Consider the following 15,078-nt stretch of genomic DNA (forward strand, 5'->3'; position numbering starts at 1 on the left):
GGGAGAGGCTGATACATCAAGCATTTCCAGCATAGCTCTCTGCTTCAACAGCAGGGGAATAAGAAAAGCTGAGGCTTCACGCATATCCAGAATAGCTTCAACTGCAGGGGAGAAGAAGAAAAAAAAAAAAAAGGATTCGCACTCACAGAGCAGGGAGTAGCTGGCTTGTTACGGCGGTTACTACCCTAAACCAAAAGGGCCTGATACTTCACTTTCAATGCATAACCCGCATGGCTCTCTGCTTCAACGGCAGGGGAGAAGAAAAACAACCAATAGGGGCTGTATGACATAGTCTGGGTAAAGGGAATAAGCATGGGTGTAGCTTGCTTATTGCAGCAGTTACTACCCCTACTACCCCTAACTAATCAAGCTTGATATTTCACTTGGATGCAGCTCCATCACTGCTCTCTACATTAAAGGTGGGGGTGGAAGGGAAATAGAACCAAGAGTTAAGAGAAACAGATAAGTATGAGAGAAAAAATGTGTGAAGCTTGCTGGGCAGACTGGATGGGCCGTTTGGTCTTCTTCTGCCGTCATTTCTATGTTTCTATGTCCGAAGAGGGGCCCCGTAATTTCGTGACTTGAAGGAACCCCTGGGAATCTTCTTGGGGGTCCCCTTCAGGGTGCCCCTGCTGTGGATCCCCACTCTGCTGAGCCTGGGTAGCCATGAAGGCCTTGTGCATTGATAGCACAAAATCCAATGAAAAGGCATTTGGACTGCCCACCTCCCCCTCCAGGGGAGTGGGCTTGCCATTTGAAAAGTCCTGGGACAGATCCTGAAGGTCCTTAGGACTGCTGCGAACTGGAGACAGGTTGGGCGGGAGATCCCGTCCCCAACGCCCTAGCCTCTGTGTCAGCAAAGGAATTCAAGATGGCCGCCGTTCCCATGCTCAGTGGGAACAAGTCAGCCTGACCCTCTTGAGTGGCAGATCATTTCGCCGCACTGCGTGACTTAGCCAGCAACCTCAGTTCCCGCTCCGAGGGATCCTCCCCAATGGGAAGGCACCTGACACAAAGCCCAGAACGGGAGAGCCGCGAAGAGGACTCCCCGCAGGCCACATGTAGTGCCAGAATACGGCACGGGGAAGATGTGGGGAAAGCGCCGACGGGACAGGGGCAGGAAAAGAGCTTCCCCACAGGCATCACGGCCACCGGCGGAGCTCTGGAGCACACCCGATCACAAATGCCGTGCTGGAGAAAGAGCCTGCCCTTTACCGTCCCAGAGAACCACAGACAAATGTCTTTACTTTATTTTATTTTTTATTTTTTACAGCAGCCGCAGCAAGAAGCAAAGAAGGCTGACAGGCTGCTCCCTGATCAGGTCAGGAATAAGGGGGGAGGACCGGACTCCTGGTCGTCACCCCTGGCGCCTTGTGTCCTGGAGCCCCAAGGAGTCACCAACCTCAGCTTCAGGAGACCAGGGGGGATGGCCCCACTAGGACCTACTTACTCCCTTGGAGGTTGGACCTGTTTAATGTCTTGCTTGATCCTCAATGTATCAAAAAAATCTTTTTTTTTTTTTAGATTCTTTTTTTTTAAACTGAGGAATCAGTCAAGACCGCAGCTTTTGCATCACCTTCATCTACTAGAGACAAAGAAATATAGAAGAGATGTAGGTGGCAAACCAGCATAAGAGGTGATGCTCTGCAAGCTTTTTTCTGTCTCCATCTGCTGGAGGGGAGGCAGGACCCAGCAGTCTGGACTGAGCCGGGTACGTACAGGGAACCAGATTTACATCTGCAGAGTTGTTCTCTGGTTCCATATGATGATAGGAGAGAGCATAAGCCCACTTCCCTAGACTTGTCTGGCAGGATGGGTAAGAAATTAAAAAAAAAAAAAAAAATCCTCCCAGTTTGTCCCCCACTATCCTCATGCCTGCATATGTGTCTTACAAAGCCCCTGCAAACAGCTACCTGCAGAGTGCATGTGTGTAATATTTTGTGGCAGTTTTTATCTTCACAATAGATTAAAAAAAACAAACCAGCTATCATGTAAAAAGGTAGATGGGTCCTCCCTCAAGAGCGATGAAAGATACCCACAGTTCTTGGGCAGCAAAAGACAGAACCTCACAGCTACTGAAAAAAACTGTGGCAATTCGGTTCAGTGAACCGAAGGTGGACTGGTTAAGTGTGCTAGAGCCAGCCGTGCTCGCTGTTACCACCAGCAATAAAAATGGATTCCGGAGGGAAATGGCTCTTGACTGTTCATTTTAGAAATCAACTGCAAAGCTTACAAAAAACAATATCCAAAACCTTTATTATACTCTTCCAAGTAACGTTAGATTTCATGCTTAGATCATATAAAAAACAGCTACTTTTACAGAGAGTCTGCCTTGTGAAGGAACGCAGGAAGACCATGAATGCAACCACAGCCTCTCACGCTCGCTAAACTTTACATGAAAGGAAAAAAGCACATGCCTAACGTCCTTTCATACAATTCATTTAAAAACAATCGTTGGGAAATCTCAAAATAGATCCTGGATGAGCTGGGGAGTGTCCAGAGGCTCCTGCAGAAAGGTTTCTATGTCATAAATGTGACTTTTCGCGTGTTCCAGCTTCTAAAGACTATATACAGAAGTGCTATACAGGGCCCACACCATACCAGAGAGCCCATGAATCCCCCGAGCAAGGAAGCCACTCCGAGGGTAGTGCTGCCTGTGTAACAGGTTCGGTTTTACACATCAATAATCTTTGCCCACAGGACATCTGCTTAAGTTGCGCATGGTGAGAGAATTACAGACCATGAAACATTTCAATGTCTCCCGTAGGCTATTTACAAGGAGAATGACCCCCCCCTACACACACAAAAAAAAATATATAAAAGGCAGGGGGGCGGGGGAGAAATCCATTAACACTCCACCCACATTAAAACTTACAGTGAAATCAAATGTACATTTTAATTGCAGCAAAGTCACTGTCCACATTTCCTATTTCATTTGACTGCCAGGTTGCTGGTTCTTTGGGGGTAGGGGGATTTCAGGAAACAAATAACTTATAATTGCTATATACAATAAATAATTGTGTAAAAAAAGGTTAGGGATTATAAGTGATGTTAAAAAAAAAACCAACCCAAAAATTCCTAAATAAATTCAAAGAAGCTTATTTATGAGAACATGGTAGGTTATCCAGGAGTCCATCGAGCCGTGGGGCCCAGCTGGGCTCTCTTCATGTGGCCAGCAGAAGAGCGACGGGAAGGGAGGGTCCTTCCGCAGCACTTTGCCTCAAGAGCTTGTTCATGTAGTGCTGGGTTTGATGCAGCCACACACTGGTTCCGTGGCGCCGTTTCACAGCCAGTGGGGTTCTCTTGCAGCTCGTGATCCATCCACCTACCTGAAAAGAGAGTTCACCTATTATTTCTCCTCTGGCCACAGAGGGGCAATGCTGTATCGTACACCCGAGCTCGCCTCCTAGGGGGACAGGGCTCGCTGGGGGAAGCACCTAGTGCTCCCGAGCCCCTGCGTGCAGCTGGATGGACAGAAGTGACCCTGCACCAGCCAAGCCTCATCAAACTAAATGAGAGAAAGCAGCCTGGATTGTCCATCGGTGTGAAGAAAAGGGGGATCAGAATGAGAGAGCCTGTAATTTCTATCATCTACCCCCCTGAATGTGAAGGGTTTTTCAGTATGCACCGAAAAATACATGGTGTAGGGAGACTCCCTCCATCCCCAGCTCAGGAAGTAGACTCTAAACCCAGATCCTCCAATTTACAGCCCACAGCACTGCCACCGAGTCAGCTGCCTTCCACATCTTAACGGAAGGGCAACACGGCAAAGACCAGCAACTTCATTAACTTCCCCACTGTTTCTGTGCAGAAGTCTTCAAAGTTGCCATCCTGTTCTCTTGGCCATTTTCATATGACTGTGGTTTAAGTGACACAGTTGGTTCCCTCTGCTAGCTCCCCATTAACAGGCACTGGGGGGGTATCCCAGGGTGCTGATATAGACAGCAGAGGTAGACAGTTCAAGCTCCTCTTACCTACAAAAGCCTTCATTCTGCAGCTCTTCACTATCTCTCACTCATCAGACAAGTCACTCCTACCTGTGCCCTCCTCTACCACCAATCCCCGACTCCGTGCTTTCCACCTGGCTGCACCGCGTGCTTGGAATAATCTTCCTGAGCTGGTGCATCAGGCTCCCCTCTCTCGCCTTGTTTAAATCCCATCTAAAGACCCACCGTTTTGAGGCTGCTTTTAAATCTTAAGCCCAACTGTTTGCCTTCAGCCTCATTAACTAATTTTAAGCACTGTCTTACGTCTGTCGACCTGTATGTTTGTCTTCATTAGAGCATAAGATGCATTGAGCAGGAGCTCTCTCTCTTATGTGTTTTGTGCAGTGCTGCAAACATTGAATAGCGCTATAGAAAAGTTAAGTACCCAATCTCCCTTAAAGTACGAGATCTAGGGATCTTCCTGGATTGTGAATTCTCAATGAACTCCTGCGTTAAAAAAATCATTAATGATGGTTATTTTAAATTAAATGTCCTTAAGAGATTAAAACCTCTTCTATTCCCAAAATATTTTAGAACAGTTTTAGAGGCACTTGTCTTGTCGAAATTAGACTACTGCAATTCATTATTTTCAGGCCTACCAGCAAATATTACAAGACCATTACAACTTCTGCAGAACTCAGCAGCTAGACTTTTAACAGGAACTAGAAGATCTGATCATATTACCCCAATATTAAAGGACCTTCACTGGTTGCCTGTTAAATACAGGGCTCAGCATGAAATCCTGTCCCTAATTCATAAAACGCTCTACAATGAAAAGATTGAATGGTTAACTTCATCATTACATTTCCACATCCCTTCAAGAATCGCTAGATCAACAGGTACAGGGATGCTACCAATTCCTTCCCCTAAGATTGCGCATCTAAATAATGTTAAAGAAAGAACTATTTCTATTGCTGGGCCCCAACTACGGAATTCTATACCACAGGAATTACGATTAGAAACAGACATTAAATTATTTAAAAAGGGCATTAAAACATGGCTATTCAAACAAGCCTTCCAAGAGCTGCTAACTTAATCAATTCAGTCTATTGACTATAATTCAAGGTAATGTATATTTTTGAATTTACTATCTCTGCTCTTACTATACTGCCTCTCTAACAGTTTAAATATGATTATTTAGTTTACTATTTTATTTAGTTTAATATTTTATTTTATTTATATTATGAAACTATGTATTTACTTCCTTTTCTCTTTTGGAAATGCAAATATTTTTAAATGAATATTTCTTACCTACTGTAAACTGGTTTGATATGTTCGCATGAAAACTTTGGTATATAAAAGTTATTAAATAAATAAGTAGTAGTAGTAGTAGTAGTAATAGGTGGGACAAACGTTGTTAAAACTGTGGATAGTGAGGAGTGCTGATAAAATGGGGAATGTGCATGTATGGTTGGTTGTGACTGAAGATGGAGTAAAAATGCCGGGGTTGTGAGGTCAAGGGGTGGGAGGGGCTATACTGAAAAATGGTAAGAAAAGAACGTATTATATTTGGTTTTTGCCATTTCGATGCAGATATTGTTGCTGTTTTCTTTGATGTTTCTGGAGACCAGTTTTTTATGGTCTGAGATGGAGAAATTACTTACTTGATAATTTCATTTTCCTTAGTGTAGACAGATGGACTCAGGACCAATGGGTATAGTGTGCTCCTGATAGCAGTTGGAGACTGATCAGATTTCAATCTGACGTCATCCCCTAGTACATATACCCCTGCAGGAAGTGCAGCTCTTCAGTCTTCTCCTCGAAAAGCAATTGTGGATATATGTATGACTGAATAATTTGAATAACTTGCTTAACTTTATAACTTGGTTAACTTAATTAATTTGAACCGGTTGAGTTGGTTGTAGCTGGAGACTGCCAGTGCCCTCAACCGAGAAACGTCGACACCTGGCAGGATGGGTGTCCTAGCTGGAGGAAAGCATGGCTTACCCGTGAATTACTCGCTCTCGGGATGTCACCCGAGAATTCCCTGAATAACGGCAGCTGTGGGTGGGATGCTGAGTCCATCTGTCTACACGAAGGAAAACGAAATTATCAGGTAAGTAATTTCTCCATTTCCTAGCATGTAGCAGATGGACTCAGGACCAATGGGATGTATAAAAGCTTCTCCCGAACCGGGTGGGAGGCTGCTCGTGACCCACTTAGTACTGCCCTTGCAAATGCTGTGTCCTCTCGAGCCTGAACATCCAGGCGGTAAAACCTGGAAAAGGTGTGGATGGAGGACCATGTCGCCGCCCAGCAGATCTCGGTGGGTGACAGCATCTTGGTTTCCGCCCAAGACACTACCTGGGCTCTAGTGGAATGGGCCTTGACTCGTAAAGGCGGTGGCTTGCCTGCTTCTACGTAGGCCGCCTTGATGACTTCTTTGATCCAGCGGGCTATGGTTGCTCGCGAGGCCGCTTCCCCTTGCCTTCCACTTTTGTGAAGGTCGAACAGATGGTCCGTCTTTCATACGGATTCCGACCTTTCCGGTATCTGACTAGGAGCCTGCTGACATTGAGATGGTGTAGCCTGCGAGACTCTTCCGAATTCGTATGCTCATCTGGCGATGGTAGCGAGATGGTTTGGTTGAGATGGAAGTGAGATACCACTTTGGGGAGGAATGACGGAACTGTACGTAACTGGATGGATCCCGAGGTGAGTCTGAGGAACGGCTCCCGGCAGGACAGTGCTTGTAGCTCGGAAATACGACAGGCCGAACAGACTGCCATCAGGAAGGATGTCTTCAATGTTAATAGTCGGAGACACAGGCCGCGAAGAGGTCTGAAGGAAGGTCCAGCTAAGAAATCTAGGACCAGGTTGAGGTTCCAAAGAGGCACCGGCCACTTTAGGGGTGGTCAGATCTGCTTGACTCCTTTCAGAAAGCTGGAGACATCTGGGTGAGAGGCTATGCCGCCACTCTCGGTTCTGTAGCATGACAATGCGGTCACCTGTACCGTGATGGAGTTGAGAGACAATCCCTTCTGTAGATCGTTCTGCAGGAATTCCAAAATTTCAGGAATTTTGACTGAGCATGGAACGATGTTGCGGTCCTCGCACCAGGCTTCGAATACTCTCCAAATCCTTATGTATGTTAGGGATGTGGAGAACTTGCGTGCTCGTAGTAGGGTGTCAATTACTGCCCCCGAGTATCCGCTCTTCCTCAGGCGAGTCCTCTCAATGGCCAGACTGTAAGAGAGAATCGAGCTGGATTCTCGTGGAGGATCGGTCCTTGTTGGAGCAGGTCTCTGTGTGGAGGTAGCGGGAGGGGGCTCCCTGTCAGCAGCCTTCGCATGTCTGCATACCACGGTCTTCTTGGCCAGTCTGTGGCCACTAGAAGTACTGGTCTATCTTGTGAATGATTGCGCCCAATAGGGGCCACGGTGGGAAGGCGTATAACAGAGTCTCCTGGGGCCAGGTCTGTACCAGGGAATCAATTCCCTGGGACTGGGGGTCCCACCTGCGGCTGAAGAAGCTGGGCACTTGAGTATTGGACCGGCTTGCCAAGAGGTCCATGGTTGGTGTTCCCCAACGGTTTATTATCAACTGGATTGCTGTGGTCCACAGCCTCCATTCTCCTGGGTCTAGACTTTCTCTGCTGAGGTAATCCGCAGCAACGTTGTCTTTCCTGGCGATGTGGATGGCCGAGATCTCTTGAAGGTTCGCTTCCGCCCATGAAATTAGGGGTCTATTTCCAGAGACACCTGTTGGCTTCTGGTTCCTGCCTGGCGGTTGATATAGGCCACTGTTGTGGTGTTGTTTGACATTACTCTGACTGACTTGTCTCTGAGTCTGTGACTGAACCATAGGCAGGCTAGTCTGACTGCCCGGGCCTCTAGGCGATTGATGTTCCACCCTGACTCTTCTTTGTTCCATTGTCCCTGAGCTGTCAGCAGTGTGCTCCCCATCCTCGTAGGCTGGCGTCCGTGGTGAGCAGGATCCAGGATTGTGAGGATAGTCTCGCTCCCTGGCTCAGATGGTCTTCTTGTAGCCACCATCGTAGTTGGGTCCGGACTTTGTCCGGGAGCTGAAGACGTATGGTGTAGTTCTGGGACAGTGGATTCCATCATGATAGTAGTGAGCGCTGTAGGGGTCTCATGTGAGCTCTTGCCCATGGCACTACTTCCAGTGTGGATGCCATGAGGCTGAGGACCTGTAGGTAGTCCCATGCTGTGGGGCGAAGCTCGCTTAGCAGGGTTCGTAACTGGATCATCAATTTCAATCTCCTTGTCAGTGTCAGGGTGACCTTGTCTTGTTTGGTGTCGAACCGGACTCCCAAGTATTCTAGAGATTGGGAGGGCTGCAGACAGCTCTTGTTTGTGTTGAGCACCCACCCAAGGCTCTCTGGTAGAGTTTTGACTCTTGTTGGTCACCTGGTGGCTTTCCTCTGGGGATTTCGCCCTGATCAGCCAATCGTCTAGATAAGGGTGTACGCGGATTCCTTCCTTCCTCAGTGATGCTGCCACCACTACTATGATCTCGGTGAACGTCCGGGGTGCTGTGGCTAACCCGAATGGTAGTGCCCGGAATTGGTAGTGACAGTCCAGGATCGTGAAGCATAGAAAACGCTGATGCTCTTGATGGATCGCTATGTGGAGGTAGGCTTTCCGACAGACCTAGGGATGTAAGGAACTCTCCCGGTTGTATCGCCCTTATTACCGAGTGTAGGGTTTCCATGCGGAAGCGAGGAGTCTTCAGATGACAGTTGACAGACTTGAGGTCCAGGGTGGGCCTGAACATTCCTTCTTTCTTGGAAACGATAAAATAGATGGAATAATTTATTTAAAGCTTTTTTATACTGGTATTAGTAGTTACATCATACCGGTTTACATCAGAACTGAAGGTGGAAAATACATCAAACAGGTACCGGGGATGGGACTACAGAGAACAAGAGAGAAGTAGCCGGAAACTGGCAAACAAGAGCAACAGACTGTATAAAACAACAAGTAAACAATATGACATAACGTTATACATAGGTTCAGATCACGTACTGAATAATGTCCAGTATTTACTTGATGTGGAGGCACCGGTGTTATTTATTTATTTATTTATTTATTTAAGGTTTTTTTATACCGGCATTCATGAACTCGTTCACATCATGTCGGTTTACAGAAAACAGGGGTGCGGATAATACAACCAAAAAACATAAATAACGTGATGAAGAGAAGCAGTTACAATTAACAAGGGCTAATGAACTGGGAATGTAAGAAATAGAAAGAGATAGAGGAGAATAATTATGTACAAAAGTTCAATATGAATATGGTGTCTCATATGTACAGTCTGAGTAGAGAGTTTGTTTATGGTGCATATTAGGTAGAGTTCGAGAAGGCTTGCCTGAAAAGCCATGTCTTGAGTCTTTTCCTAAAGGTTAGGAGACATGGTTCGTTTCTGAGTTCTGGAGGGATGGAGTTCCATAACTGTGGGCCTGCGGTGGAAAGGGCTCGGTCTCTTAAGGTGCTGTGATTAGTGGTTTTCGTGGGTGGAACAATGAGGCATCCTCTGTAGGCTTCCCTGGTCGGTCTTGTGGATTTGTGGAAGCGGGGAGGAATTTGTAGATCGATTGTGGTATGTTGGTGAATGATTTTGTATATCAAGGTGATGGATTTATAAATGACTCTGAAATGAATTGGTAACCAGTGGAGGTCTTGTAGCACTGGGGAGATATGGTCTCTTTTCTTAGTGTTTGTCAGTAGACGGGCTGCTGCGTTTTGGACCATTTGGAGCGGTTTTGTGTATGAGGAGGGGAGGCCAAGTAAAGTGGAGCAGCAGTAGTCCAATTTTGAGAAAATGAGGGCTTGGAGGATGGTTCTGAAGTCTTTGGCATGGAAGAGTGGTCTTATCCTTTTTAAAACTTGCAGTTTATAGAAACAGTCTTTGGTGGTTTTATTGATGTGGGCTTTGAAGTTTAGTTTATTGTCGATTAGCACACCTAGATCTCTTACATGAGTGGTTTGTAGGTTGTTTGGCAGAGAGGTTGTGAGATTGTTATCAGGAGTTATGAGTAATACTTCAGTTTTGGCGGAGTTTAGTACCAGATTGAGGCTGTTGAGGAGGTTTTTGATTTCTAGGTGACAGGATTCCCAGTATTCAAGGGTTTTTGAGTATGATTCTTTGATGGGGATCAGGATCTGGATGTCATCTGCATAGAGAAAGTGTATTAACTTGAGGTTGATGAGGAGTTGACATAGTGGTAGGAGGTAAATATTAAAGAGTGTAGGGGATAAAGAGGAACCTTGTGGGACTCCGATGGTCGAGTCGTGGCGTGATGATTCTTTATTCTGGATTTTTACCTTGTAGCCTCTGTTGGTTAGGAACGATTTGAACCAGGAGAGCGCTAAACCAGAGATTCCTATCGCAGCTAGCAGTTTGATGAGGATAGCGTGATTTACGGTATCGAAAGCTGCTGAGAGGTCCAAAAGGATCAATAGAAAGGATTGACCTTTGTCTGTACCTAAGATGAGTAGGTCTGTTAGGGAGGTAAGTAGGGATTCTGTGCCCCTATTTTTGCGGAATCCATGCTGTGAGGCGGATAGAATTTTGTTGTCTTCGATGAAGTCCGATAGTTGGGCGTTCACAAGCCTTTCCATAATCTTAGCTATGATAGGGAGATTAGCTATTGGACGGTAGTTGTTGGGGTCTTTTAGGTCCAGGTTGGGTTTTTTTTAAAAGAGGTTTGAGTGAGGCTTGTTTGAGGTCTTCTGGGAAGGAACCTTGGGATAGCGAGCAGTTGATGATGTCTGCTAATGTTTTGGATATGGTGTCTGGTATTGAGAGGAGAAGTTTTGAGGGAATATGGTCCGCTGGGTGCGAAGATGGTTTCATTCTTTTAAGGATGGTTTGGATTTCGGAAGACGAAGTGGGTTCAAACATTTCAAGATGAATGTTTTGATGTGAGGCATTAGGGCTGGAGTTAGAGGGATGATATTGGAGGGAAGTTGAGTAAGAAGATTTGTGATTTTGTTTTGAAAGAAGATGGCGAGTTCATCTGCTTTAGCTTGAGCTTGGTTACTAGGGCATTCTGGTGAGGGTACTTGGGTTAGGGAGGAAACATAGGAGAATAGAGCTTTTGCATCAAAGACTAAGTTGTGGATTTTGGAGGCAAAAAAGTCTCTTTTTGATTTGGAGGGTGCTGGCCTTGTATTGTTGTAGCGAGCGTTTGTAGGCTGAGAGTGTGCTAGCAGTAGGACTTTTCCGCCAGTTGGATTCCATTTGTCTTAATTTTTGTTTTAGCCTTCTAAGATCGTCGGTGAACCATGGTTGTTTTTTGGAGGCGTCTGGGTGGGATTTTTTTGTTGTTAGAGGGCAGAGCTTATTGGCTATGGATTCTGTGATGGAGTTCCATGATCGTAAGGCCGTATTGGGATCGGTGAGAACAATAGCGGGAAGGTGTTTGGTCAGCTGATTGGTGAGGTCGTCGGGGTGACAAGGTTTCCTGTAATTAAAGGAGGGAGTAGGTGGATGAGGAGCAGTAGATTTTTCCAATGCGAATGAGGTAGAAATCAGGGAGTGATCCGACCAGGGTATCTTCGTATTTTTTGGTGGGGAAGACGATTTTATGCCTTTGTTGATAAAGATCAGGTCCAACGTATGTCCTGCTTTATGTGTCGGGTTATTGACTATTTGGGTAAAGCCCATCGCTGAGAATGCTAGAAGGAGAGTTTGGCAGCTAGTTGAGAGAGCTGAGTTATCCATGTGGAGATTGAAATCTCCTAGTATTATTGCTGGGGCGTCCAGGTTTAGGAAGGTTGTGGTTATTTCGATGATGGGTGAGACGTCGGCTTCTAAGAGTCCTGGGGGGGCATAGATGAGAAGTATTTGAAGTTGGTGTGATGTGAAGAATCCAATTTCAAGTTTGGTATCGGAGTGGATCGGATGTTGTGAGAATTTGAGGTCTTTTTTAGTTGCAAGTAGGATTCCTCCTCCCCTCTTTTTCAGTCTAGGCAGGGAGAAGATGTCGTAGGTTAGCGTCGGTAGTTGGTTTAATATTGCAGTATCTGAGGGTTTCAACCATGTTTCAGTTATTGCGCAAATATCTGGTTTCTCGTCAGTGAGGTAGTCGTTGAGGATTAGTGATTTTTTGGTTATAGATTGCGCATTGAATAGCGATAGGGTGAATAGGGAGAGGCCTAGTAGTTGGGTTATCGGAGCTATTAGGATTGGTGTGAGTGTTTTAAGGTTGCGAAGGTTTGCTTGTCTGGTTGGATTTCTTTTCTGTGAGAAATAGTGAGGTGTGATTGGGATTGCAAATGTTGGATGCATTTTAGAGGCTAGGTCCATTTTAATTGTGGGTGTTGTTATAGAAGATGCTATGTTTGAGTGGAGTTGTTGAGTGGAGTGGCGTTGTTGAGTGGATGCTGGAGTCCTGGAGTGGCTGCTGGGTGGATGCTGGAGTCCTGGCGTGGATGCTGGGTGAGTGCTGGGTTCCTGGGTGGTTGTTGGAGTGTGTAGTCGTTTGTGAAGTTTGATTGTCTTTGTTTAGCGTTGTTCAGAGGCTGCTGGAGTCCTGCAGAGTTGTCAGTGTGTTTCACCGGTACTGCTGTTTGCCTCTGTATATGTCGTCCTGAATTGTTGTTTGAGAGGGAGAGCGTTTGAGCGTTAGATGGCTGACCTTGACTGTGTAGACGGACCTGGTTCTGATATGTTTGGAAATCTTGGTGGATTTTAGCAGGTGTTCAGCCGGCTTCAGTTAGTGGACCAGGATTCAGGGGCTCTCAGGGGCTGCACGAAGGGGCGCTCAAAGGGGCAGGCCCCTTTGTCGCGCTCCTTCGGCGCGTGACGCTAGGCGCGTGACGCTTGACCAGGTTAGATTTTTATAGATGACTCTTTTTTGTGTCGCTCAAAAGTGATGTCATCAATATGGGTCTTAGCATCCAGCACAGAGATTTAAAAGCGGAGTCGTTAGAAGCAGGGCAGTCTTCCAGCTGGGGGAGGGGTCAACAGCCACGAGGTGGAGGAGGAGGAGAGGGTCCAATGGAGGGCTGGGTGCAGGAAACAGCTCAATCCAAGCCCTGGATCCTGGCTTGCAGAGCAGAGAAAAGAAAGGCAAGTACCTGTACGGAGATTTAAAAGCACATTCGTTATAGCCTCTAAGGCTAGCAATTTGGTCAGTGTAGCTTCCGCTGCCATCCTCTTGGAAGGGGCGTGGCAGGGAGATTCCACAAACTTGTCCGGAGAGAAGTGGTGGAAATCCAGGTAATATCCCTCTCGAATGATGGCTAGGACCCACTTGGCCGAAATTATCTCGACCCATCTTTGGTAGAATAGGGCAAGTCTGCCCCCTATGGCTTCTTCCTTTGGATGGGTCGGCTGATTTTCATTGTGGGGTGCGGCTAGGGCCTGGGCCCGAGTTGGCTCCCCTTTTGTTGTGCTTGTTCTCAAAGGACTAGCTTCGGCCTGCGGGGCGGGCCGCTTGATATGTGCTTCTATATGGGTTGAAGCGCTGTGATCCTCTGCCCCTGGAAGTTCGGGGGAAGGGTCGCTGGTTTCTCTTATTCCTGTCCTCCGGTAGCTGTGGCAGTGGGGACTCACCCCATTTGTTGGCTAGTTTTTTTAGTTCGCTTCCGAACAGGAGGGGTCCCTTGAAGGGCATCCATGAGTCTCGTTTTGGAAGATGCGTCAGCCAACCAGTTTCGGGGCCAGAGTTGTCTTCTGGCTGCCACGGCGGATGACACTCCTAGCTGCGGTGCGCACCAGATCAGAAGCGGCATCCTCAAGGAATGATACCACTGATTCTAGGGCTTCCCCGAGAGTGTTGTTCCTGGTCTGTGATAAGCAGGCACGTGTCACCACAGCACAGCAGGCCGCGATCTGTAGAGACATAGCGGAGATGTCAAAGGACTGTTTGAGGATGGATTCCAGACGTCTGTCTTGAGCATCCTTGAGTGCTACTCCTCCCTCCACTGGGATAGTAGTGCGCTTTGAGACCGCGCAGACCATGGCATCCACTTTCGGACATGCCAGGAGATCTTTGGCGGCTGGGTCCAGAGGGTACATAGCTGCCAGGGCACGCCCCCCTTTGAACGTAGTTTCCGGAACATCCCATTCCAGATCAATTAGTTGCTGGACGGCTTGTAATAATAGGAAATGACGGGAGGTCTGACAGTCCCTCCAGTAGGGGGTTCGTCTTAGGGTCCCCTGAGGCACTTGTGCTTGGGATAGCCAGCTCTTTTAAGCTGTGTGTGACCAGGTCTGGAACCTAGTCCTTGGTGAAGAAGCGTCGCATGGTTCGGTGGGGCTCTGTCCCCGGGAGTTCCCCTTCCTCCAGGGGTTCTGAATCCTCATCCAAGTTGTCCTTGTCCCCGAAAGTGGGGCTTCTGGGTGGTGAGATCACTTCCCTAGGCATAGAGGGTCCCGGGATGTTGGTGTCCTTTGGTGGGACTTGTGGCCGTATTATAGGAGGCCCTGGTTACATGTGGACGAAGGTATGCAGACCTTTGATGAATTCCACCCAGGAGATAGATGCTGGGTCTAGACTAAGGGACGCCGTATCCCTGGGGAGCCCCGTTTGAGGGGGTTTCCGCTGTGCGATGCTAGGTCTGGCGTACTGTTCGAGAGGCTGGAACCCGGTACTGGCTGGGGAGGGTCATGAGTTGGATCCCTTAGGGCCTCTTCGCACTGTATACACAGGGCCGTGGCCTCCTCATGCTGTGCTGCTCCAATGTGGCATGCTGGGCAAAGGCCCTGAGCCTTGAGTTTCTTTTCCAGTGGTGCCATGGCTTGTGTGCATAAACTACAGTTTTGATGTACTCTCAGGGAGTTGTGCACGCTGTTGTGCGCACAGATCGAGTTGTGTGCCCGGCACAGTAAGCGCGTGGCTACGCGCGTCGTCTGTGTGCATGGTGCTTGTGCGCACGGCTTGCCTTTCTCCGCGCGGATCGGGGCGGCGAACAGATCAAAATGGTGATGGTGACGGCGACCACGCGGACAATATGGCGACCACCTCGGAGGGTCTCCACGTGGGAGGACCCTCTGATCTAACTGGGGTCTAGCCCTGCTAAGATAGATCAACCCGGTGGCACTGGTCCTGGCTGGTGACCTGTGCGACTCCTCGAGCTTCGGGGACCGGAAGCTTTTAAATAGATTTCTACCTTACCTT

The 15,078-nt window shown here is 47.5% G+C and overlaps 1 protein-coding gene across 3 annotated transcripts in view; it reads right to left on the reverse strand.

Annotated features, from left to right (window-relative positions):
* Positions 1–2,229: 2,229 nt before the first annotated feature.
* Positions 2,230–15,078, reverse strand: part of TASOR2 (transcription activation suppressor family member 2) — a 236,780-nt gene continuing 223,931 nt past the window's right edge. For all 3 annotated transcript variants that reach the window (XM_029617192.1, XM_029617191.1, XM_029617193.1), the window contains one exon: positions 2,230–3,329. In XM_029617192.1, the coding sequence (XP_029473052.1) occupies positions 3,326–3,329 (4 nt within the window). In that variant the 3' untranslated portion in view covers positions 2,230–3,325. The remainder of the gene's footprint in view (positions 3,330–15,078) is intronic.

The sequence above is a fragment of the Rhinatrema bivittatum genome, chromosome 9 (assembly GCF_901001135.1).
Source record: "Rhinatrema bivittatum chromosome 9, aRhiBiv1.1, whole genome shotgun sequence".
NCBI lineage: Eukaryota > Metazoa > Chordata > Amphibia > Gymnophiona > Rhinatrematidae > Rhinatrema > Rhinatrema bivittatum.